This window comes from Macaca thibetana, chromosome 16 (genome assembly GCF_024542745.1).
Source record: "Macaca thibetana thibetana isolate TM-01 chromosome 16, ASM2454274v1, whole genome shotgun sequence".
NCBI classification, from domain to species: domain Eukaryota; kingdom Metazoa; phylum Chordata; class Mammalia; order Primates; family Cercopithecidae; genus Macaca; species Macaca thibetana.
Genome location: NC_065593.1, coordinates 23,217,098 through 23,242,543, shown reverse-complemented (window position 1 = coordinate 23,242,543; position 25,446 = coordinate 23,217,098). Strand labels below are relative to the sequence as shown.

Here is a 25,446-nt window from a genome sequence, read left to right as displayed (position 1 = left end):
GGACTACAGGCGCCCGCCACCACGCCCAGCTGATTTTTTGTATTTTTAGTAGAGACGGGGTTTCACCGTGTTCGCCAGGATGGTCTCGATCTCCTGACCTCGTGATCTGCCCGCCTCAGCCTCCCAAAGTGCTGGGATTACAGGCGTGAGCCACCGCGCCCGGCCTTTTTTTTTTTTTTTTTTTTTGAGGAGTCATGCTCTGTCGCCCAGGGTAGAGTGCAATGACATGATCTCGGCTCACTGCAACCTCTGCCTCTCGGTTTCAAGTGATTCTTCTGCCCCAGCCTCCCAAGTAGCTGGGATTACAGGCACCCGCCATCATGCCCAGCTAATTTTTGTATTGTTTTAGAGACAGGGTTTCACCATATTGGCCAGGCTGGTCTTGAACTCCTGACCTAGGTGATCCGCCCGCCTCGGCCTCTTAAAGTGCTGGGATTACAGGCCTGAGCCACCGCGCCTGGCCTGCTTTGACTCTTTAGGGGTGTCATGAGGATCCCGCCCCTGGGTAGAGCAGGAAAGCCCAAGTACTACAGGGAAACCCACAGCTCATGCCCTGGGCTGGCCTGCAAGGTGCTCACTGGGACTGCCAAACCAGTGGTTAAAATACTGAGATCTGGCCGGGCGCGGTGGCTCACGCCTGTAATCCCAGCACTTTGGGAGGCCGAGGCAGGCGGATCACGAGGTCAGAAGATCGAGAGCACGGTGAAACCCCGTCTCTACTAAAAATACAAAAAATTAGCTGGGCGGGGTAGTGGGCTCCTGTAGTCCCAGCTACTCGGGAGGCTGAGGCAGGAGAATGGTATGAACCCGGGAGACAGAGCTTGCAGTGAACTGAGATCATGCCACTGCACTCCAGCCTGGGTGACAGAGTGAGACTCCATCTCAAAAAAAAAAAAAAAAAAACCTGAGATCTTCCCTTCCAGCTGTTAAAGAGCTGCTGTCCCAGGCTGCCCTAGCCGGGCCACTCCCCTAAGAGTCACCCTCCACTTCCCCACCATCTGGCAACTAAAGCAAGGACACTACCCTTCTTTTTTTTGAGTCAGGATCTCGTTCTGTTGTCCAGGTTGGAGTCCAGTGGCACAATCATGGCTCACTGCAGCCTCAAACTCCTGGGCCCAAGCAACCCTCCTACCTCATCTCCCAAGTAGCTGAGACTACAGAAGCTACATGTGCCACCACACCTAGCTAATTTTTTGTAGAGACAGGGTTTTGCCATGTTGCCCAGGCTGGTCTCGAACTCCTGGGCTCAAGCAATCCTCCCGCCTTTGCCTCTCAAGGTGCTGGGATTATAGACCCAGCCCCTTGCTTTACTTTTCTACGTGCCACAGACTCTCTTGTCAGTCTGCTACAGCCTATGGACAATAAAAGGATTTTTGGAACATAAAATATATTGTTATCCTATTTATTTATTTATTTATTTACTGGGACGGAGTCTCGCTCTGTCACCAGGCTGGACTACAGTGGCACAATCTTGGCTCACTGCAACCTCCTCCTCCCAGGTTCAAGTGATTCTCCTGCTTCAGCCCCCCGAGTAGCTGGGACTACAGGTGCACGCCACCATGCCCAGCTAATTTTTGTATTTTTAGTAGAGACGGGGTTTCACTATGCTGGCCAGGATGGCCTCAATCTCTTGACCTTGTGATCCTCCTGCCTCAGCCTCCCAAAGTGCTGGGATTACAGACGTGAGCCACCGTGCCAGGCCTATCCTATTTATTTTATGTATTAAAAACTATATACAATTGGTCATGGGTTCTGCGTCTGTGAATTCAGCCAACTGTGCATCAAAAATGTCTGTACTGAATATGCGTAGACCTTTGTCTTGTCATTAGTCCTTAAATAATACAGTATAACAACGATTGACATAGCATTTACATTGTATTAGGTATTATAAGTAATCTAGAGATGATTTAGAGAATATGGGAGGATGTGTGTAGGTTATACTCCACCATTTTATATCAGGGACTTACTTGCACATTTATGGATTTTTGGAATTTGTGGGAGGTCCTGGAACCACTGTGAGATGACTGTGTGTGTGTGCGTGTATCTACAATCATGCACTAGATATCGATGTGTCTGTCATGACAGGCTGCATATATGTCGGTGGTCACATAAGATTATAATACGGCGTATATATATATATATATATATATGGTTTTTGAGACAGAGTCTTACTCTGTCTCTCAGGCTGGAGTGCAGTGGTGTGATCTTGGCTCACTGCAACCTCTGCCTCCTAGATTCAAGAGATTCTCCTGTCTCAGCCTTCTGAGTAGCTGGGATTACAGGCGTGTGCCACCACACCCAGCTAATTTTTTGTATTTTTAGTAGAGATGGGGTTTCGCCATGTTGGTCAGGCTGGTCTCGAACTCCAGACCTCAAGTGATGCACCCGCCTTGACCTCACAAAGTCTTGGGATTACAGGTGTGATCCACTGTGCCCAGCCAATACTGCATTTTTTACTGTACCTTTTCTATGTGTTGTAGAAACACACATAGGCATTGTGTTACAACTGCCTACAGTATTCAGCACACTCCTATGCCATACAGGTTTTTAGCCTCGGAGCAATAGGCTATCCCATAGAGCCTAGGTTTGCAGCAGCCTCTACCATCTCGGTTTGTGGGAGTAAACTCTATGATGTTTGCACAATGACAAAATTGCCTAAGGACACATTTCTCAGAACGTATGTCTGTTGTTAAGCGACAGATTACTGTATGTGTGTGTATATGTGTGTGCATGTGTATGTATTTGTACATTTTTTGTACTATCTATAATACAATTACAAAATATCTGTGATTTCTAATGACAAAGTCACAGGTATTGCCAATGCTAGTGTGATTTGTTGCTGACATTCATAATGGAGGGAAATGCTAGATTTCAGGTAAGGATGAGAGAAAATGAAGTTGTAACTTTTTCATGCAAGTTCCTGGACCTGGGAATTCTAATCCATTTGAGATCTCTCACGTTTAGAATCCCTGAGCAAAAGGATTAATTCCCTCCAAATAGCTGACTTGAAGACCCTGCATCCATTCAGAGAAGTTGTTGCTCACCCTGGCCAGGTGTGGTGGCTCATGCCTGTAACTCTAGCACTTAGTGAGGCCAGGGAGGGGGTGTTGCTTGAGCCTGGGAGTTTGAGACCAGCCTGGGCAACATAGTGAGACCCTACATCTACAAAAACTACAAACGTTAGGTGGGTGCAGTGGCCCACGCCTGTAATCCCAGCACCTAACAGAGGCCGGGGTGGGAGGATCACTTGAGCTCAGGAGTTCAAAACTAGCCTGGGTAACATGGCGAGACCCCATATCTACTTGGAAAAATAAAATTAAAAAGATGGTTGCTCATTCTAATAATGGTTAAATGCTTGGTGTGGGGTGGCCAGCAGGGGGCAGCATATGAGCGGGAGCGCGGGGCTCATTTCAGGGTGGAACTAATAAGGCCCAGTTAAAGTCTGAGAGCCTGGTTACACATACACACACACACACACACACACACACACACACACACACACACACACACACACACTCTCACACTCTCTCTCTCTCTCTCTCACTCACTCACTCACTCACTCACACACAAAACTAGACCCAAGTCCTACCTGCTTGCTACCTGTCTTCTTGCATTAGGGGCCAGTTCACACACAGGTGTGCTGAATGGGCCCACTGGACAGAGATTTGACAGAGGGCCCCCCTGGAGGAGATGACCTAGCCTGGGATATAAGGTAGGTTTGTCTGAGCTCCCAGAGTCTCAGGACCTGAGGCAAGCAAATGGGTCCCAGTAGGATTCTCCCAGGAAACATTTGCCCTGCGTTTGGGGGCCTAGGTGTCATCAAGACACAGGCCCAGGGTTGGACAGAGCTGGCGTGCAACATTGCCTGAGGTCTTGGCAAAGAGCTTGCACCTGCTTCCTACACAGCCAGGGCCAGGCTGGGGCAGGTGGGCCTTCCTCTTTGGTGTACCCCCTGGCCATGCCTTCCCCACTCCCTATCCTACCTCAGCCCTCCAGCCCTGCATTTAGCCTTCCAGCCTCTGCTGGGGAGGGTGCTGGGGTAGGTGGGGTTCTATTATGGGGTCTTTTGCAGACCTATCCTCTTGGAGATAGGTGGTGGCTGGCCCCCCTGGGCCCGGCCCCAAGAAGAGCTTTTTTTTTTTTTTTTTTTTTTGAGACAGAGTCTCGCTCTGTCACCCAAGCTGGAGTGCAGTGGTGCAATCTCAGCTCACTGCAACCTCCACCTCCCAGGTTCAAGCGATTCTCCTGCCTCAGCTCCTGAGTAACTGGGATTAAAGGTGCCTACCACCACACTTGGCTAATTTTTGTATTTTTAGCAGAGGCGGGGTTTTACCATGTTGCCCAGTCTGGTCTCTAACTCCTGATATCAAGTGATCCACCCATCTCGGCCTCCCAAAGTGCTGGGATTACAGGCATGAGCCACTGTGCCTAGCCACCAAGAAGGGCTTTCTCTTCTTTTCTTTTCTTTTCTTTTCTGTTCTGTTCTGTTCTTTTTCTCTTTTCTTTTCTTTCCTTTTCTTTTCCTTTCTTTTCTTTTTCTTTTTTTTTTTTTGAGACAGAGTCTCACTCTGTTGCCCAGGCTGGAGTGCAGTGGTGCAATCTCGGCTCACTGCAACCTCCGCCTCCCGGGTTCAAGCGATTCTCCTGCCTCAGCCTCCCTCCCTAGTACCTGGGATTACAGGTGCCCGCCACCATGCCCAGCTAATTTTTGTATTTTTAGTAGGGACGAGATTTCACCACGTTGCCCAGGCTGGTCTCGAACTCCCGACCTCAGGTAATCTGCCTGCCGGGGCCTCCCAAAGTGCTGGGATTACAGGTGGGAGCCACCGCGCCCGGCCTTCATCCAAGAAGAGCTTTCTTTTTTTTTTTTTTTGAGACGGAGTCTCGCTCTGTCGCCCAGGCTGGAGTGCAGTGGCCGGATCTCAGCTCACTGCAAGCTCCGCCTCCCGGGTTTTTATGCCATTCTCCTGCCTCAGCCTCCTGAGTAGCCGGGACTACAGGCGCCCGCCACCTCGCCCGGCTAGTTTTTTTCATATTTTTTAGTAGAGACGGGGTTTCACCGTGTTAGCCAGGATGGTCTCGAACTCCTGACCTTGTGATCCGCCCGTCTCGGCCTCCCAAAGTGCTGGGATTACAGGCTTGAGCCACCGCGCCCGGCCACCCGGCTAGTTTTTTGTATTTTTTAGTAGAGACAGGGTTTCACCGTGTTCGCCAGGATGGTCTCGATCTCCTGACCTTGTGATCCGCCCGTCTCGGCCTCCCAAAGTGCTGGGATTACAGGCTTGAGCCACCGCGCCCGGCCCCAAGAAGAGCTTTCTAAGCAGAGGTCCCCCTTGTGGCTTCTCTGGGAGCTGGGGTTCATGTGTGTGCTTTTGGCTCCCACATCTGCCCCATCTCTTTTGAGACAGTGCTGCAGTGACACCAACCCCACCTGGAGGTGACACCTAGGGGGTGAGTCTGACGTGGGAGTGAGTGAATCCCTGACCCTCTGGAGACCACTCTGCAGGACCAGCAGTGCACACAACACCAGGACATGCTCCACTTTGTCACCTGTGGAACTCAGGGCCTCAAACCACTTGGCATCTCTTTCAGCCGGGAACAGATTGGAAACAGAAAGGCACAGCCTGGACAGGGCAGCGACTCCTTCTTGCGTGAGGAGATGGGGTGCAAAGAGGGAGTGGGCAGGCCTCAGAGGCAAGGGGTCTGGGGGAGGGCATCCCCTCCATTCCTCTGGCCAGGGCAGCCTCTTCCCTGCATCTGTTTGGAAATTCTCCTGGGAAGAGACCCTGCCCACCTGCTCCTCAGCCTCCCCAGTGGGTCAAGAAGTCTTCCTAGATGCCTCACTCTTTGGATTAGAAACTTCTCAGTTCTGGGTGAGGGTGGGAGGGACGTCACAGGCCCAGGGAATCTGCCATCAGAGTGGCCTGGCCGTTTTGCTTAGGGAGAGGCGGCCAGAAATGAAGGCTTGGTAGTGAGACCAGAAGGCACTTGCTTTATTGTTCCAGGACAGGGGACAATGACAAGCCATTGAGGGATCTGCTTATGCCTCCTCTGAGCCCGGGGCCAACCTCTGGAAGTTTTTGTTACCCCCAGGCCCAGGGTGGGCTGAGGTTCCCCCTTGGTGGGGTCAGGCTCATGGCAGGCACCTGGGCTACACCCCACAGCGCCACGGGTATCCCTTGTGCTTCCCGGGCACCCTAGGTCTGCCAAGCAGTCAAAGCGAGGGTGCTTTGCATGGGTGCTTCCCTGCTACCCTGTGCCAGGCTTTTTTCCTGAATACCTAGGTTGCCTGAGACAGTTGGAAGTAACTAACAGGTGTTCCTCAACTTATGATGGGGCTACATCCGTAGAAACCCATCATGAGTGGGAAACATCGTAAGTCAAAAGTGGTTTTTGACTTCCGGTGGTTTCAATTTACGATGTGTTTATCAGACATAACCGTATCCTAAGTTGAGGAACGTCCTGAATGTGTATTGCTTTTGCACCATCCTAAAGTTGAAAAAGTGTAAGTTGAACCTCCGTAAGTAGAGTTAAGCCGGGACCTAAACTATGTGAACTTTTCTTTCTGGAGGGGGAGTGAGATTGTGGTGACCTGGAGGCGGCCCTTCCTGCACCCGGGACTGGGGAAAAAGGACATGTTCAAGTTTCCGAGGGCAAGGGCTTTTCCAAACACTGCTTCAGAATTGGGCTCAGTTTGGTCCCCGGGTAGATGTTGCCCCTCCTGTGTGTCACCCTGGGGGAAGCTGGACACAGCATGTACTAAGGATGGGTAGAGACTGGCTGAGCGGGTGCTGCCAATTAGCAGCTCCTGGGGGAGTCCACAGACAACCCAGGGAGGAGCTCTCTATCTCCTCCTTCTTGCTGGGCTTTTGGGACGAAGATGGGGGAATAAATACAGGGGGCTTCTGGGAAAGAAAGTGATGAGGGGGCCAGGCCTCCAGAGCATGTGGGTGTCAGAATGGGGGTCTGGGGGAATCTTTGGCCTGGCACAGGGCCTGAGCTTTTGGTAAGCAAAGCCCTCAGCTCTCAGTTGCCCCAGAAACGAAGTCGGGCTCTCAGTGATGGAGTGCTGGTTCCTCTGGCTGTAAGGTATGTGGGTGGGTGTACATCTGAATAACTGTGTGTGTGTGTGTGTGTGTGTGTGTGTGTGTGCGCGCGCGCGCATGAGGGCTTGAGGGTGGATGAGTATGAGCTAGGAACAGTGCATTTTCTTCTTGCCCAGACACTTGCTCTTTGGGGGCCCTGGGTGAGGAACTGGGCCACCACATGGCAGAAATGTGTGAGGGGCAGCACCCCAGGTGGTGTCCTCTGTGCCCCCAGCTACCAACTAACACGTATGTTGGCTTAGTGGCACAGGGGACAGGAGTATTTTCCTTCCTTGACCTTTAAGGTGAGCCCGATGTGGGCGGCCAGCCAGGACTTCCAGACCAGGCAAACGCTGGAGCTGATGATGCTGGGCACAGCTCATGCCAGGGCCATGGGCTTGGAGCTGGGGCTGAGGTACACAGAGGGGCCTGCAGAGGCCGGAGGGGGCGTAGGCTCCAGCTCCATAAAGGCAGAGTAGAGGGTGGTGAGTTGCAGGTCACCCAGTGCCCCGGAGCCCCCACTGCCCGGGGATGCCAAGTCACCTGCCCCACTGCCTGTCTCTGTCAGACAGGGCCCAGGGGGGAAGCTGTGGGGTGGTGGCTGGGGTGGCTGCATCGAAGATGATGTCGGGGATGAGGTCACCAGTACCAGGGGGTCGAGGGCCAAGCTGTCATCCTTCAACTGTTCCCACAGGTTTCCTAGTTGGGGGAGATGGGGAAGGAGAGAACAAGTGTCAGTGGGAGGCACCGGAGGAGTCCTGTCTGGCCCCTCTTACCTGTCAGTTTTCATATGCTGCAGAGAGCAGGGGTCAGGGTGACATGTGCTGGGAACAGATCCCAGCACTAGCTTTGTGACCCCAGGCAGTTGCTGAACCTCTCAGCCTCAGATTCCTCCTCCCATATAGCCCAATCTGAAAGCCATTGATCTAGAAGACCTCTGTGGTTCTTTTTGGGGGTGGGCATTGCGGAGGGGTTGATGCCTGTTGGCAGCATGGATGCCAATGTTGTGCACTCGGGAGTGAACCCTGACTCCTGCCTAGTCTCCCACGGAAGGTAGATTTGCAGCCCAGCTCAAGGAGCTTCTAGCAGTGTACTCTGGACCTAATGGGATGGATGGGCATGGCTCCCTGGGTCTCCTCCACTGCAGGGCCCAGGGAATGGGAGCAGAGCCAGGATGCACACCTGAGTCCAAGGAGCAAACAGTGCTGCCACCTATGCCATGGGACCTGCATCATGGCTGGCGAGGGCCTGGGGCTCCTGCACTGGGTATTCAGGCTGCAAGCTCTGGAGAGAGAGGGCCTGACTAAACCCTGGATTGGATTTGGCCGCCTAGGTTCCAGTCCCAACTCTCCCTCTTTCTAGCTAAGTGACCTAGAGTAAGTTCTCAAGCCTCTGTGTGCTTCCATGAAGCAGGTTTAATAATCCCTCTTATCCTCTAGGCCCAGATGAGAAAGCACTTAGAGAGCAGCCAGCCTGATGCCTTATGCCTAGCAGGGGCTCAAGTAAATGTTTTTCATGTCCCACATATCTGTAGCTTCCTCTGAGGCTGATTGAGCCCTGCTCCCCACTTCTGGACCGGGCTGAAGATCTATGGGCACTTTTCTTTTTTTTTTTTTTTTTTTTTTTTTTTTAGTAGAAACGGGGTTTCACCGGGTTAGCCAGGATGGTCTCGATCTCCTGACCTCGTGATCCGCCCGTCTTGGCCTCCCAAAGTGCTGGGATTACAGGCTTGAGCCACCGCGCCCAGCCCTATGGGCACTTTTCTAATAATAGCTTCCCAAACCTGGGCTGTCTCCCCATCAGGTTGGGAGCTCTCTGAGGACAGGCTGCCTCCATCAGCTTGTGAATATTCCCCACCCCTGTGCATACAGAGAGTCTGAGGCCTGGATCATCACCCTGTTCCAAACCTTCTGTGGCCAGTACCGGGGCCTGGGGTGCACTGGAATTTAGATGGGAATGGGTGGGCTTGGCCATCTGCAGAGATGGAGCAGCCAAGATGGAGTGGAATGGGTAGAACCCGCCTCAAACTCCTATCTCCAAATCTCTCCAGGGCTTGCCCATCTCTGAGGCCTTCCATTCCTCTAGGGTAGAGTCTCTCTCCTTCTGCTTTAGAAGATGAACTCTGATAAAATGCAAATGCATCTGAGAATGTTCAGGCTACTAGTCACTCACAATCGAGTATGAAATAGAACATGGAGCCCTTTGCAGTCTATCCAGAGCTGAGAGTGGTTTTTTGTTTGTTTGTTTCTGAGGCAGAATCTCACTCTGTCACCCAGGCTGGAGTGCAGTGGCGCAATTTCGGCTCACTGCAACCTCAGCCTCCTGGGTTCAAGTGATTCTCTAGCGTCAGCCTTCCGAGTAGCTGGGATTACAGGTGCGTGCCACCGTGCCCGGCTAATTTTTGTATTTTAAAATGGAGACAGGGTTTTGCCATGTTGGCCAGGCTGGTCTCAAATGCCTGACCTCAGGTAATCTGCCCACCTCAGCCTCCCAGAGTGCTGGGATTCTAGGCATGAGCCACCGTGCCCGGCCAAGAGTGGTTTGATGATGAGGTCAGTCGGACCACGTTTGGAGCACCAGGAGGAGGGAGACAGGGGCAAGGACATCCCTCTTTCCCTATTCTCTGGATGGCAGAGAGCAAGTGGGCAGCTCTCCCTGCCAGGTCCAGCCTCCTCTGCTTCAGTTGACCAGAAACCCAGCCACTTGCAGGCTGTAGCCTGGAGACTTGGAGACGATGAGTCCCACTGCCAGGTGGCCGTCTCCAGTCCTGTACCACCTTCCCTTTCCCACCCCCAGCTCACCCTGGAAGTCGAAGTCAGTGAGTGAGGGATTGATGGCATCCAGGTCAGTGCCAAGGTCTCCATCTGGCAGCAGGGTGTCGTGCACAGTCCTGGCTGGGGAAGGCTCGGCCAGTAGCTTGGCACTGTGACTGGGTGGGGTGTGGGCAGGCAGAGGCGAGTCCTGGGGGGTGCCTGGCTGGGCCCGCAGCTCAAGGTGCCCGTCCGGCTGTGGGAACAATGGCTGCGGGGGTCCAGGAGGGGCCAGGCCTGGTGAGAGGTGCAAGTATGTCTGCCCATAGCAGGAGGGTGCGTGCCCCACAAGTAGGTCCTGCAGGGGGTTCTTGCCAGGAATGGGGCCTGGAGCTGGGTGGAGTGAGTGCAGCGGCGGGGAGAGGCCAGCTGGGGGTGCCAGGGGCCGGATGGGGCCTGAGCCTGCCAGCCCAGGGGGTGGACAGCCCAGGAGCGGGGAGCCCAGCTTTTCTCTCTTGTCTCCAATGAGGCTGTCCAGCTCTTCTGAAAGGCCCAAGAGAGAAAGAACACCATGAGACCTCCCTCCTCCACAGCCTTCCCCATCCTGGAACTGTCACTCAGGGCCTTGCCTCATTCTCCGATTCTCTTTTTTTTAGCTCATGGGCTCATGGGTACCCTGGGCCCTTCCTTGCGTGGCCCGGCCAGCCTCACCTGGCTTGGCCATGCTTTTGCGCACAGCAATGGGATCTTTCCTCTTCCACTTCTGCAGCTCCTCTTGCATCTTGTCGATCTTGGCCGGATTGAGGGCCCACAGGCAGCCCTTGCGGGAGGAACTTCCCGATTTGTTCTCCACCTTCTCGAAGCACTTGTTGAGGGATAGGTTGTGCCGGACAGAATTCTTCCAGCCATCGGGTGCTGTCTGCCAGAGCAGAGCAAGACAAGCATTCAGGCTGGGCTCAGGGAGCCAGAGCGGACTTCAGGTCTGGGTTCTAAAACACTCCTGTGCCTCCTCTGGGCACAGAGCTGCCGCCCACTCTGGGGCTTGTTGTCCTCCTCAGCACCCAGCCCTTGCTTGGTACCCTTCGGTGGTAGGGGAGGGATGAACAAGAACCCTGACTCCAAGTTATTTTCATCTCAAATCTGCCTTCATCCCACCCTCATCCCTGCCTGACCCCTCAGAGGACTGTTGAGGTGATTCGGAAAGCCAGGGCTGGTAGGTGCTACAGAGGCCTTCTGGCCCACAACACTCTCCCATCCGAAGCTCAGCTATCCCCAGTGGGTCTCCAGGCCTGTGCTTGGACCCCTCTGTGGAAGGGGGACTCACTACTCTAAGGTCTTGTGGCTGGCTTTAGAGAGGGGAATTAGGGGAAGAATGCTCCTCTCCCAGGTGTGCCTTATCCCCTCTGGGACTAACTTGGGAGAAAAGAAAGATGGGCGAGGTTTGTGAGTGGGTGTGTGTGGTATGTGCATTGCACATGTGTTTGTGTGTCTATGTGGGTTTGGTATATGAAGGGACAGTGCGTATGAGCATGTGCACGCATCCCTAAGTGTGTCTTCCTGGCATAAGCAACGTCTCCTGGCTACGGGTCCATGAATTCCTCGAGTGTGAGGATGGCCGTGTGTGAGAGAGTCTCTCTGGGTGTGACTGTGGGTAGCCATGATTGTATGATGTGTGGGTGTGAGTGTTTGCATGAGTGTGCCCGGGGGGCGTGTCCTGGTGGGGAGGCCAGCCCTCAGGCGGTGGGGGGGATGCTCGTGCCAACAGAATAAACACCCATTAGGAGGCCTGGTCATGCCACCAGTGCGGTAATTGTGCCCAGGGAGGGTTGTAAAAACCATTAGGCTGACTCAGTTGGGTGAGAGGCGGTGGCGGGAGTGCCAGTGGGCCCCTGCCCGCCCACCTCCAGCTCTCTTCCAGGCTCTGTGACAGCCCTGAGCTCAGCGGGGGCTGACTGTGGGTAGGGCACTCGCTCTGGCCGGTGGGGCTCCTTTGCCCTCATTACCTGACCCCTCCCCCTTTCAGCCCAAAGTTTCTGCTTAATGAGGGGCAGCCACTCCCTCCTCCCCAGCTCACTTGCCCCAGGGAGCAGCCAAGCTGAATCATGCCCAGCAGAACTGGGTCCTGATGCCAGCGTCACTCCAAGTGGCTGGCAGGACCTGGTGCAGCCTATCTTGGGGGCAGCTGGCCTGGGGCAGGGAGCTGGTTGAGATGACCCCCAAGGCTCCCAGGGTCACCAGGGACGATTCTTGAGCCACCAGACCAGCCAACTTGGGATTCACCTTCGACTCCCACCGCAGTCTCCACTAGGAGTTAAGGCCACGTTGCCCCATGGGCAGAGTTAATGGGCACTGGGGCCTTTTATGGCCCCATAAATCTGTGACTTTGGGATGCCAGGGCAGCCCCCACCCCAGTCACTTCCTGTTTGGAAGAGGAATGGTCAGCACTAACAATTATGTCCAGTGGCTGGACACTTCTCCAGTCCCATGTCCCTGACTCATGGTGCTATGGGACGCCTGCAGCAGCTGCCTTGGGCATGAGTGCTGGTCACTCCAGGGTCCAGTCTATCCTCACCCAGAAAAATGATCTTCTTATGGGAAGTGAGAGATGGAAAGAGGTGGGGAATCTTTGAACTAAGGAATTTCCTTAGGTGGGTCAGAGGGGAACTGTCAGAGTCAGAAGGAATCTATGTGCCAACTAATCTGACCCATTTTACAGACTGGGAAACTGAGGTTCAGAGAAGAAAGGGCCTAGCCCTGGATCACACAGGGAGGCAGTGACAGAGCTCAGCTTCCAACTCTGTCCCCCAGCTAAGGGCCCTGCCCAGGTCACCCCATAGAACCTGTCTCACAATCTGGGACCCATCCCATCCTCACAGATGCTTTCTCTCTGAGATCAAATGTAAACTCAGGAGTGAGGGAGTGATGCAAGTGGCTAACAACAACAACTAGAACCAAAGGGAACAAAAAGCAGTTAGACCTCTTCACTCCTCAGCCCCATAAAACAGGGATTACACAGCTCCCAGGAAAAATAATTAAGCGAGGAAGATGGGATGTGGGGAGGGGCTGGGGGCCCGGCCAGGAGCTGGTGGGGAGGGAAGGCTGAGAGGACTGGGCTTTTCCCTCTCTCTGTCTTGGCTCCTTGAAACCCTAGAAGACCCTCCAAAAGCTTTAGGGGTTAGGGAGAGTTCAGCCCCTGACCTGTTGGGGTATCGGGGGCTGCCCTGAATTCAGGCTTTGATGCTTCTTGAATTCCGGGGACGACTCGCCTCCCTCCCTCTTTCCCTTCCAGAATCTCTGGTGGATCGCACACTTTTCCACTCCTGGCCAGACCACTCCGGCCATCTTGCCCACTCCCCATCTGACGGCAGCCCAGCGGGATAAACTTGTTTGAACATCAAGTCTCAAATTATCCCCAGGCAGGACCATAGATGGTGGGGGCAGGAATCACCCCCTGGCAGGTGGAGCTGAGTTCTGGATTACTTGGGTCTCAGCAACTGTCCACTGCCTGGGTGACAGATGAGATTTGTGTCTACTAGGGCTTGGAGAAGGCACTCTTCACACGCAATCTCCGGTCTCCCCCACACCCACCCCAGGAGAAGGGGGTCTGTGCTGGAGGGTCTAGGGGGCGTGCAGAGAGGGGTGTGCAAAGCCAAACAGCTTGATCCAGTAACTGATTGCATCTACTGTGTGACCTTGGGAGAATGGACCACCCTGTCTGATGTGTTTGTCCACCTTGGGAGAAGAGCCCCTGTCCTGCCTCTAGAGAGGGAGGTGGGTAAGGCTTCCAGAAGCCCCTTCTGTGAATGATAGAAATGAGATTCTGCCCAAGGGGTTGGGGGAGAGTCAGGTGAGCCAGCCTGGGACACTCAAAGACTGGGAAGCCCACACCCCACTTTCTGGCAGAACTGCAGCTGAGCCTGCCACCCACAGAGGCAGATCTAATCTCACCTTGGAAGGCAATGGCTTCTTCGGCCCTGATCTCCCAGCCACCGTGGCTGACCAGCTTCTCCAGCCCCACAGCGTCCCAGGGGTCGGGGTAGCAATAGTGTCTCATTTCTTCTCCAACTTTCTCTTCCCACTTGGGGTAGGTGGATGCTCCCTGACGCCCATCGGTGCTAACATGTCCACCTTCCCCAGCAGAAGGTCTGACTCCAGCCTACTGTGCAACCTTGGATGAGCCGCTTGGGCTCTCTGTTCCCCACATGAAGCCCCTTTTGTAGGAACTCTGTCCTTCTGAGGTGGAGACAAGGGAAAGCATGGTGGGGGTAAGCCCTCTCCTGGCTTTCGTTCTAATTCTTCTCCCACCTCCAGACTGAATCCTCTGGCTCAGAGAGTCCTGGCTTGTCCAGGACTTGGGGGTGATGGGATGGGGAGGAATCTTGGGCTCACCTTGAAGTAAGGAAAGTGCTCCGTCATAAAATTGTAGATCTCGCTGACGGGAAGGCTTCCAGTTTTACTGTTCTTAAGGGCCATGAAGATGAGGATGCTGAAGACAGAGAAAGCCCCTGAGAGTCTGAATCTCTGACTGGGTCCCGAGCCCACCCTGAGCCCCCCACCACTGGCGAAAGGCTCTATGGGGTTGGAGTTGAAAGGGGAGGGAATGAGAAGGTGTCCATTAAAGTGGACATGGAAGTCAGGAATTACAGACGCGGGAGGGTCTTGCGGAATCTGAGAAACCTGGGTGGCCATCCTGGCCTAGTTACTCTCTGGCTGTGTGACATTGGGTGAATGCCTTACCCTCTCTGAGCCTCAGTTTCCTCAACTTTGAAGTAAAGAAAGTAATAGCTACCTCAGAGTTGTGAGGATGAAGGATGGTGCCTGTCACATAGAAGGCACTCATTAAACGGAAGCTGTCATTACTAGTCAGTCGTTAGCCAATTGCATAAACGTTGGAGAGTAGGGAGGGAACTAAGGTTTCTTGAGCCTCTGCAATGTACCAAGCACGGTACCTACATTCTCTTACTTAATCCTTCCAACAGCCTGAACTGCTGCCCCAAACCCTGACAAGTTTTTTCTTTTGATCTTATAAGTCTTATATTTTTATTTCTTTTTTATTATACTTTAAGTTCTGGGATACATGTACAGAACGTGCAGGTTTGTTACATAGGTATACCCGTGCCATGGTGGTTTGCTACACCTGTCAACCCGTCGTCTACATTAGGTATTTCTCCTAACGTTGTCCCTCCCCTAGCCCCCCACCCTCAACCTGACATTTTTTTTTAAGAGGAATAAATAGAATACATAGAGGCTCAGAGAGATTAAGTAACTTCCCTGAGGTTTCACACTAGTCAGTCCCAGAGCTGGTCTTGAACTCATTTCTGCTGGACTCCAAGGCCTGCATGTGTGTCTTTCAGTGAATGACCCTGCCTTTCACAAAGCCCTTCTCTGCACTCCTGGCTGATGTTTAAGTTCCTCTCCCTTCCCCTCAGCTCACACTAGCTGATGACCCGATCCCATGTACGGCCTGACGCATATTTGGTCAAGTGTCACTGTTGGTTGGAATGAATGAAGGGACAGATGGAAGGGTCTCCCAGACAGGCTGGGTCTGCTGACACTTAAGAGGCCAGCCCCAGAGAAGTCCCACCAGGTCTGGCAGATGGTGGATAGCTGAGTCACATCTGCAGGCCTCACGCCTATTTCCTTCCAGTAGAGCTTTGAGTGGGGGGCTTCCCTCTGTTTCTGGGGAGGGACAGGGAAGGCAGCAAGCATCTCCCCTAAATTATCAGACCCAGGCCCTGGGCTCTAGGAGGTGAGACCTTGGCAGGCTCACCCCAGGGCACCAGCATCTGCTGAGTCAAGCCACAGACATGACTCCCCAGGCTTAGACAAAGGATCAGAGGTGATCCAGTCTATGCCCCTGCCTCCATGCAGGAACCCTCTCTCGAGCATCTTCTGGAAGCCCACTGGTATGATTTCCACCCACTGCCATTACTGGTAGACCCAGAGGATTCCCTGCCTCAGTGTTTCCAAGGGCCCTCTCACTCCCCTGCTCCTGCCACCCCTGGAGTGTGAGAAATGTACCTGTAGGAATAGATGGGTTTTGGGAAGAGAGGCTGGTGCCCATCGGTGCTGGCCTGGGGTGCCATTCGCTGGTACGGATAGTGTGAGGAGCCCAGGTAGGGTACGGGGTAGCTGCCGCCACCTGGCGAGTACTGAGGAGGTCAAAAGGGGCAGAGTGATTGCCATGGTACCCAACCTTTCCCAGGAGGGCTCCCCTCCCCCATTTATATACATCCAGAGAAGGAGCTCAGGCCAGATTCTTCCGTCCTGAGTCATGGGCCCCATCACCCCCAGTGCAGAGCTCTCTGAGGGGCTGTGAGGAGATCCACACCCTGTAATTCAGGATCTCAGAGGTCTTAAAGCCCCCTTCCTCCAGCTCCTTCCTCTCAGCCCCTTAGATGCTCTGGTCGCCATGGTGACGGGATCCTGCAGGGAGAGTATGAAGTGAAGCCCTCGGCCCCTGCACCCTTCCAGGAAGGTGCTCCCGGTGCCCGTGCATCTCCTGGAGCAACTGGGCCGGAAGTGGGATGTCCAGCCTGGGTGTTTGCTGGGCACTGCCACGTTTTATGAGTTTCAGTGGCTCTTTGAAAGGGCCGGTCATGGTGGTGGGCAGGTGGGGGTAGGAGGTGGTTTTACAGCAAAGGGAGTGGCTGCGGTGCCACGGATGGTGTTTTATGGAGGATGGTGGTAGGAGACTCTGACTCCCCCAGCTGCTCCAGGCTGAAGAGCTCTTTCCAGGTCACCCAAGAGACATTTAGTGCCTGAGTCACCCTCTGTCCAGGTTCCATAAAGCCCTGGGTGCGGCCATCTTGTTGAGAGGGGGTGCAGACTGCAGAGGGCATCAAAGCGGGGCCAGGCATGGTGAGGTCATTTAAGGTCTGGTGACCCCTTAGTTCTTCTGTGGCTCAATCTCTGTCCCTGCCTCAGGGACATTCTCTACCCTGGGTCAGACCATGAGCCTCAGGATAACTTTGGCCGTTCCACCCAGGCCCCTCACGGCAGAGAGGTTGTCCTGTCATGCCTTCTCTTTGCTTCCCTCTATCTCTTTCTTTTCCCTGCAAAGCTGGCAGTCTGACCCAAGCCCTCTCCCTTGCCTTCCTCCCTGGCTTGGCTGAGATCAGGGCCAGTGCCAGAGAGCCGGGTGTAGAACCTGCTCCACAGGCAGGGCCTGTCTCAGTGCCAGGCTGCAGGTGGATGGAGCTGGGCGCTGGGCAGCCACTTGCTCTGTCTTGCCTGGTGACTCCTGGGAGCTGCCTGGCTGCTCTGGGGCTCTTTTCTTTCTCCTTTAAGACTCCTCCATCCCATGCCAGTGTGGGGTAATTACTTGGCATCCTGTACACTTGGGAGGAGCTGAAGCTGGGAGAGGAGGAAAGGGCTGAAGATGATGAGGACTTGGAGTCCTCTGGGTGGGAAGGTCCCCTAAGCCCACACTGGGTGCCCACGCTCTCTAGGCTAATAGAAGTTGGAGGCCAAGGTCACATAGCAAGATGGTGGCTGACTATACAGAAGCCCTTGTTCCTCACCCTGCTCAGCCTGTGTTTCACACCACACCCTCCTCTTCTCTTTGCCCCTCTCCCTGTCTGGGGCAGCTGTCCTCCTTCCCCTGTTTCTGGCTCACATCACAGCCCTGCCTCCATCTCAGCCCCACACTCTTTTTTTTTTTTTTTTTTTTTGAGACGGAGTCTCACTCTGTCGCCCAGGCTGGAGTGCAGTGGCCGGATCTCAGCTCACTGCAAGCTTCGCCTCCCGGGTTCACGCCATTCTCCTGCCTCAGCCTCCCGAGTAGCTGGGACTACAGGCGTCCGCCACATCGCCCGGCTAGTTCTTTTGTATTTTTTTTTTTTAGTAGAGACGGGGTTTCACCATGTTAGCCAGGATGGTCTCGATCTCCTGACCTTGTGATCCACCCATCTCGGCCTCCCAAAGTGCTGGGATTACAGGCTTGAGCCACCGCGCCCGGCCAGCCCCACACTCTTATCTGAGGCTTCTCAGGCCTTGCCAGGGACTCAGAAGAGCCCACCTCTGGAGGGGTGCAATTGCCTCTCTTCCCATTAACTACTCCTGCAACCTGCTGTGGCCCAGCCTAAGGTTCAGGGCCCTGCAGTCCTTACCTGCCCATCCTGGTGTACCCACACCATCACATAGACACCCACACACCACATACACACACACAATATCCTGACACCTGGGGGAAGCAGGCCCACTTGCCCCAGACCCACCTGCTGGAAGGGGGGCTGGGAGGAGCAGTACATATGCTGCAAGGGAGGCTGGTAGCAGAACATCCCAGCACCGCTCTCCAGAACTGGGGGCTTGACCTTGACCTCTGAACCCTGCTGGAAGAGAAAGCAGATGACTAGGTTAGGCCTTATTTTCTCCCTTCCTCTTTCCTGTGTCTTGAACCTTTATATAAAAGCAACCCCTACTCTGCCTCCCCCAAAGCTTATTCCTGGAGAACAACAGAGAACAGAGAAGGGCAGGGATTTTCTCAAGGGAACTCAGCAATTTAGTGGTAGAGCCGGGGCTGGAACTGACAGCAGTCCCTACGCCTCCCCTCACTGCAGGGGAGAGGCTGGGGCTGGGCTGTCCCGAGAAGTCTTGTGCTGGGGTAGGGACGGGGATCTTCTGGAATAGCACAAGGGTGCAGTGCTGACCTCACTCGACACGCCTGGCTCAGAGTCCTCAGACCCTCTAAGTAGGTGTGCAAAGGACACCAGGAAAAGGTCACAGCTCCAGAACTCTCCCTGAGGATCCATGGTGAGGGGAGCATAGGTAGTGGCCAGATAGGCTGGTCCAGCTGTGGCCCTGGGTCCCTTCTGTTTCCTCCTCTGTACAGCCCCAGGAAGCCCCAGCAGGATCTCTGGATGGGGCTGGTAGCTCCTCTCTGCTCTGACTTCTGGCCATCCCTGACACAGAGCTTTGCTTCCTGTTCCAGGGGGTCTACACAGTTGCTGGCCTGTGTGAGCCCTGTGGATGCTCTCACGCTGGGCATGGGGAGCCTGCAGCTGCTGCTAGGCATGGTGGCCAGACTCTGCCTTCCCATGCGTGAGAGGCCAGCACAGAGTCCCAGGGCCTAGTGCAGAGCTCTCCCGTGAGTAGGGAGAGGAGGGTGTGCAGCTAGGCCCTGGAAGGTGGATAAACCCTGGAGGAGGTGGACTGTGCTTCCTGGGATTACCAGGGGCCTTAGGAAATCAGATCTGGGCCCAGAGGGGCAAATCAGTTGTGGCCTCTCTCTGGGTGTGCCCTGGGGTTGTTGATGCAGAGATTGCCATAATCATAGAATCTCAGGCCTAGAAGGGCCAAGAGTACTTGTGTCCAACCCCTTCATTTGACAGATGATGGGGCTGAGCCCAAAGAGGGGAAGCAATATGCCCAAGGTCACCCAGCAAGTCGACCAGATAGCTGTGTGTCTTTGGAGCTTTTCTCCATGTGTGGGAGGGTAAGGGTGTGAACTCAATCTCAGCCTCACCGTTTGCAGGCTAGGAGACACCTTGGGCAAGTCACTTGGCCTCTATGAGCCTTAGTTTCCTCGTCTGCAACGTGAGAATGGTGGGAATTTTCTAGAGTGTTGTTGAGGGGATTAAATGGGAGCACTTGAAAGAAAGCACCTGGCAGAACGATTGGGAGGTATTATTGAGTGGAGGTTTGGGGGCAGTAGCTGAGATGATGGTGCCCTATCTGTAGGCTGTGGTCATGTTTAAGGGGCCTGAGAAGAAGCGGTCAAAGGGTCAGAATAAAGTCCTGTTTTGGCCACACCTGGTAGGCACCCAACCACCTTCTCCATCTTCCTTCTAAGCCTTTGTTGGGGTGGCTCGGGGCTGGAATGGGGGCCTGTTTGAAAGCAAGAGGTGGAGGGGCTGGTGGGCATCTGGAGTAGGCACTGCTGAGCCTGCGCCCACTCAGGAACCTCCAAACCAGAGCTGGGGAGCAGGGAGCAAGTTCCCTTTAGCTTTTCTCTTCCCTAAGCAACAATCCCATGAGACAGGTAATGTTGACCTTACTTTTCAGATGAGGCTCAGAGAGGTTAAGACTTGCCCAAGGTCACACAGCTTATGGAGGTCAGGCTATGGAAGGACATGTTAACCTTCCAAGGTATTTCCAGGAATATACCCAGGCCCCACTCTGGGCAAAGAATGGGGCCGGGAAGGGTCCCTCCAGACTTAAAGTCCTCTCTCAACTCTGTATGCTAAGGCTGGGGAGGGAAAAATTGTGTCCTATGGCTCCTCCCCAAACCCTTTCTCTTGGTCTCTGGAATGTGTTTTTCTTGTCACATTTGCATATGGGCGTGTAGGTCTGGCTGGAGATTCTTGACACTTAAACAAACAGAGAGAAGTCACACACTGGAATCCTGACTCAGGAGCCTCTGAAAGCTGCCAGTTTCTTTAGCTTGGCCTGCCTTCCCCTGCCCACTCCCCTCCATGCTGGCCAGGCCAACACCCCCTCCCCAGTTGACCAGGAGGTCCCAACTCTCTGGTCTTGAGTGGCAAAGTCTGCAAAGAGAAGGTGGGACTTTGGTCTCAGAGGACTGACTCTTTCTAGGCTGCTAGGAACCGGGACAGCGGGGAGATAGGACTCTCGCTGGCCACTAGTACTCACCAGGACTTGGGGGCCATGCTCCTGGCTGGGGTAGGGGAGCCCGTTACACCAGGCCTCTGCTGAGAAGCCAGGCAGGAAGGCCTCGGCCTCCGCCACGTCCACTGGGATCTCCTCGAAGGCCTCCAGCGGCCCCGGGGTTTTAAAGGAGTGTCCATTGAGGGCCAGGGTGGTCTCGGCCTCCAGGAAGACGTCCTCATGGAAAGGCCGCTTGTACGGGTGGAAGGGCACATGGCTGCCCTTGAGGAATCGCCCGGGGCTGCTTGCTGGGGCCTCCTCAAAGCCAAAGCCAGGATACTTGTCTGAGGGCGAGAGCCGGAAGGGGCCGGGGCCGGGGCCGGCTGGGCAGTGGCCCTGGACTTGCTCGGGGCCTGGTGATGCAATGCGGGGACTGTGTGGGGGTAGTGAGGGTGTCCTCTCTGGAGGGCCGTCGGGCACAAATGATGAGCAGCTGAAGCCGGCATGCTTCTGGGTAGACAGAGAGTAGCGAGCCTGTGAGTGGAGGCTGAACCAGGCCTGGGGACTGGCTGGGACCCTACTCTGTTCTGGGGTAAAGGGGTCTATGGCTGAGCTCTGGGAAGCCCCTAAATGGTGGAGAAGACATAGTCGGCCCTTGGGAGCCCCGATTTCATGAGGGCACCCTGCCGTGAAACCTGGGGTACCCCAAATCTGATGGGGCTCACAGCCCTGCCCTGGGACAGGCCAAGACTGAAGGGATGAGGAGTGACCCCTCTGGATCTCGGGGTCACTGAGGACTTGTTTGCTGGTGGAGGGGACAAGACAGACCCTAGGAGGTCCCTGGGGGCAGTAAGGTGACTGGTCCACCTGCTGCCTGGGCAGCTGCAGGCCTTGGCCTAAACCCAGGCCCGGATGCCAGGTACTTACACTCTGTGGGGCAGGGGAGCCTGGGAGGCCCGGCGCCTGCATGAGGTCCCCTTGGCGCTCGCCCTCCAGTCTGGTGGGGCCCGGCAGCGTGACGTCAGACTGCGGCGGGGGCAGTGACACCATCACCCAGTCCTGGCCTCAAAGAAAGCCGCCTGCCATGAGAGTGAGGACCAGCATCCAGGGGTGACCAACCCAGGTTCGCCACCTCCACCCCAACCCCGTCCTTGGGCTGGGACTCTGCCTCCAGTCAGCCATGTGATGAAAGAGAGAGAGGGATCCGGAGAGAGAGAGAGAGAGAGAGGGAGAGAGACAGAGAGAGAGACAGCAGAGAGAGCAGACCTCTATGGAGAAAGGGCAAAGCAAGCCAGGTAGGAGCCTCAGGAGGGGCTTGGCTGATCTCAGGCTGCAGCGGCAGAGACTGAACCAGTGAGACCCTGGCTCCCAGCTGGGCCCTGCCTCTGGCTCCTCAGGATCGGTCTCCTGTGTCTACAGCAAAGGGCCTGGCAAGGTGACCGCAGCAGGTGGTCTCCATTCAGTGACTGGGCAAGTTGGTGGTCCTGAGGGGAGAGTGAGCTGGTGTGTGGGTCAGACTCATGCTTGGGGTGGGAGCAACCGCCTCCATGCAGGTGAGTCAGCCCTCAGCAGAGGCTGGTCCTGCAGTGACCCATCAGCCTGGCTGACGTGACCACAGTGTGTAACTGGGGAGCCAAAGGTCCCTGGTTGCCTGGTGGCCCTGTGAGCCTAGCGGGCCCTGAGGATGTCACCACCCACACTGTAGTGTCTGGCAAGTGCTGTTCCACCTGTGTCCTCCAAACTCTAACCTGTGACTTTGTGCAGGCCACTGCCCCTTTCTGAGCTTCAGTTTCCCCATGAAGACCTAGGAGCTTGGGTACATGATATCGGAGGGCTTTTTCTGCTCAGACCTTCTCCAATCCTAGGGGAATCCTGTCCCTAACACAGTGGGGTGGTTAAGAGGACTCAGGCCTCAAAGCCGGGGTTAGCCCTTCCTCTCAAGCTGTGCCAGCAAAGCTCTCTGAACTTCGGTGTCATCATCTAACTGGGAGAGTGACAGGCCTTACCTCACACAGATGTTGTGAGTGTCAAACAAAATCATGTGCAGAAAGCATTCCGCACAGTGCCTGGTGCACAGTTGGTGCCCCATAAATGCCAGTTCTCATTATGAATATTATTGTGAGTGTGGCTCTCCTTTTTTTTTTTTTGAGATGGAGTCTCTCTCTGTTACCCAGGCTGGAGTGCAGTGGCGTCATTTTGGCTCACTGCAACCACCGCCTCCCGGGTTCAAGCAATTCTTCTGCCTCAGCCTCAAGAGTAGCTGGGATTACAGGCTTGTACCACCACACCTGGCTATTTTTTGTATTTTTGTTTTTATTTTTATTTATTTGTTTTTTTTGGAGATGGAGTCTCCCTCTGTTGCCCAGGCTGGACTGCAGTGGCATGCTGTCAGTTCACTGCAACCTCCACCTCCTGAGTTCAAGTGATTCTCCTGCCTCAGCCTCAAGAGTAGCTGGGACTACAGGCACACGCCACCACGCCTGGCTAATTTTTGTATTTTCAGTAGAGAAGGGATTTCACTATTTTGGCCAGGCTGGTCTCCAAATCCTGACCTCAGATGATCTGCCTGCCTCGGCCTCCCAAAGTGCTGGGATTACAGTCTAGCCACCATGCCCGGCCTCTCACTCTTACTATCCTCAGCTTTTTGCCTTCCTTTACCACCTGCCAGAGCAATTCCTCTTGAATGTACTTCTCTTTGCCCAAGTGGTCTCTGATAAAAGCTACAGTTTGCTGAGGGTCTGCTCTGGGCTGGCCACTGTGTGAACTATTTGGATGGTTTTCTCGTTGGTCTCTCAGAATAACCCTGTAAGGAAGGAGCATTATTGACCCCACCTTCCAGATGAGGATGCTGAAGCTTAGCGGAGTTACATGACTTGCCCAAGTCACCCAGGGGCAAGAACTCTGGTCTGCCTGACTGTAGACTTTGCACTCTGCTTATGGTTTCTTCATTGGGTGGGTGTCAGAGTTGGGGTAGGCTAAGCTGGGAGGCCAGACAGCAAGAAAAGCATGAGGTGTACACTCACCCCTTCTACCCAAGACCCCCTCAAGTCGGAGCAGGGCAGCTGTGCTGTTCCCAGGCCATGTTCTTTCCAGAGCTCTGGGAGGGAGAGGTGGCCTCACTGGCCCCGTGGTACCCAGGCTGGGGTTGGCACATCTTTGCTGAATAAACCATCAATAAACCTCATTTGACAGAGCGGGTAACAGGGAAAAGGAGGGGAGGCAATTTGCCCAAAGTCCCACAGGATTTGCCCAAAGATCCCATGGGGGATCAGTGGTGGAGGGGCTGGAAGCCGGGGTCCAGGTGGGGGCCTGGTGGGAGACTCTCCCGCCCCTTCAAGAGTCCCCACCACCCCTTCTTGACGTCCTGGCGCCTGCTCACTCCGCAATGCTAAATGTGGCGTGACCGGGAAAGCGCCGAGCTGGCCGTAACGGGACACCACAGCGGAGCAGGCATGGGGCCCGAGGTGCGGGGCAGCCCACCTCCCGCTCCGCATCACTGCCTCTTGCTCCCTGGACAGCTCCTCCTGGACAGTTCGGGCCTGCCTGGCGGCCACACCTCACCTTGGCCCAGAGCTGCCTTCTCGGGAGGTGGTGCAGTGGGCTTGGCACCTTCCCAAGGCATCCTCCAGCTCCAAATGGGAGGCTGGGGGCCCTTCCTCCCCGCCAGATGTCAGGCTTTGTAACCTGGGCAGGGTGGCCACTCTCCTCCCTGCAGGTGGGGTAGCACAATGGTTTAGAGCAAGGATTTGGAGTCAAGCCCAGCTGAATTCCAGCCCCAACTCTGTCACTTTCTGACTGTGTGACTTTGAACAAACTGTGTAGCTCTCTGTGCCTCACTTTCGGCAGCTGGGAAATGGGGCACACGGACCCACCTCCCAGGGTCATTGTGAGGATGGTGTGCACAAGGTGCTGGCACAGGGAAAATGCTCAAGGCCACGTGTCATACATCTGGCCTCTGTTGGCCAAGTGTGGCTGGGCTCAGGGGCCTTTGGCCCCAGGCTCTACAGCTTCTCTGATGCTCTCGCTGCCTCAGGCCTGGCAGCCCTGGGGCGACTGGCTGATGACCAAGCCCCAGGTGGCAGCTGCCCCTGCTAGCCCTCCCTACCTGCCTGCCTGCCTTCACTCAGCCTGGCTTAGACTCCAGCACTGCTGCCCTGCAGATGTGAACCTGGGGAGGCCTCTCTGAGCTCCAGCTCAGGCGTGCACCACCTCCTGAGGGTCTGGCCTGCCCGGAATGATCCCCACAGTGTTGGCCTCGCCCCATTCTTGCACCCGTTCCCTATTCCCCAGGACATCATCTCCAGCTCCAGCCGAGTTCCTGCATGTCAGAGGCCTTAACAGAGGCTTCAGTTCACAGCCATGACTTTCACAGCCTGGCTTGGCCAAACCATCCCGCTACCTCTTCCAATCCCCTGGGGCCAGGATGAGAACCAGGGAAGTTATGCGGAGTTCAGAGGCCCACCCCTTAATTTGCATGAAGGATGCAGAGGTTCCTACTGGTCTTCAGGGATTCCTCTGGGCAGGTTTTGTAAGTGGGGACTCCTGTTTTGATGGCCCTTGGTTGCAGCTAAAGCTCTATTCTACAGGTGAGGCCCAGGGAACAGGTAAAGTGACTTTCCTAAGGCCACACGGCCCAGGAGAGAGGGGGTCCTCAGGCGCTGGTCAGAAGGCCTCTGACTGGTGTTTATGAGGGGCTCCTGTGCAGCACTAGGAAAGGCTCACTGCAGGAACCTGGATGAGGCTGCCTTGGTCCTGACCCTTCCCTGGAGTAACTGGCAGAGCCCCTGAAGCTGGATGACCTGGAGTCAGGGCTGGATTTGAATCACAGGAACCGTGGGACTTTGGTTGGGCATGATGCTTAACTTCCTTCCCCATGCCTCAGTTTCCTCGTCTGTAAAATAGGACTAATAAATACATTCCTCTCTGGAGGATTAATAAAATATTGCTTGTAAATAGCTTAGCACACAGTACTTGCTCAATAAATGATAGCTATTATTAATAATTAGCAGTGGGACAGAGTTTATTTAAGGCCTGAGTTATGGGCTGAGTGTGGGGGAGCATCA

At 54.7% G+C, this 25,446-nt stretch overlaps 3 protein-coding genes across 3 annotated transcripts in view; 2 read left to right on the top strand and 1 right to left on the bottom strand.

The window, feature by feature from the left end:
- The window catches only part of IFT20 (intraflagellar transport 20), a 245,198-nt gene that overhangs the window by 24,069 nt on the left and 195,683 nt on the right, over positions 1–25,446 (top strand). The gene's annotated exons all lie outside the window — the stretch shown is intronic.
- The window catches only part of POLDIP2 (DNA polymerase delta interacting protein 2), a 222,000-nt gene that overhangs the window by 20,621 nt on the left and 175,933 nt on the right, over positions 1–25,446 (top strand). The window lies entirely within an intron of this gene.
- FOXN1 (forkhead box N1) overlaps positions 7,465–25,446 on the bottom strand; it is a 31,775-nt gene continuing 13,793 nt past the window's right edge. The window contains exons 2-9 of the mRNA XM_050763193.1: positions 21,311–21,447; positions 20,429–20,893; positions 18,055–18,165; positions 15,857–15,987; positions 14,225–14,321; positions 10,547–10,754; positions 9,887–10,378; positions 7,465–7,784 (exon numbers count right to left, since the gene is read on the bottom strand). Coding sequence (XP_050619150.1) covers positions 7,465–7,784; positions 9,887–10,378; positions 10,547–10,754; positions 14,225–14,321; positions 15,857–15,987; positions 18,055–18,165; positions 20,429–20,893; positions 21,311–21,433 — 1,947 coding nt within the window. The 5' untranslated portion in view covers positions 21,434–21,447. The remainder of the gene's footprint in view (positions 7,785–9,886; positions 10,379–10,546; positions 10,755–14,224; positions 14,322–15,856; positions 15,988–18,054; positions 18,166–20,428; positions 20,894–21,310; positions 21,448–25,446) is intronic.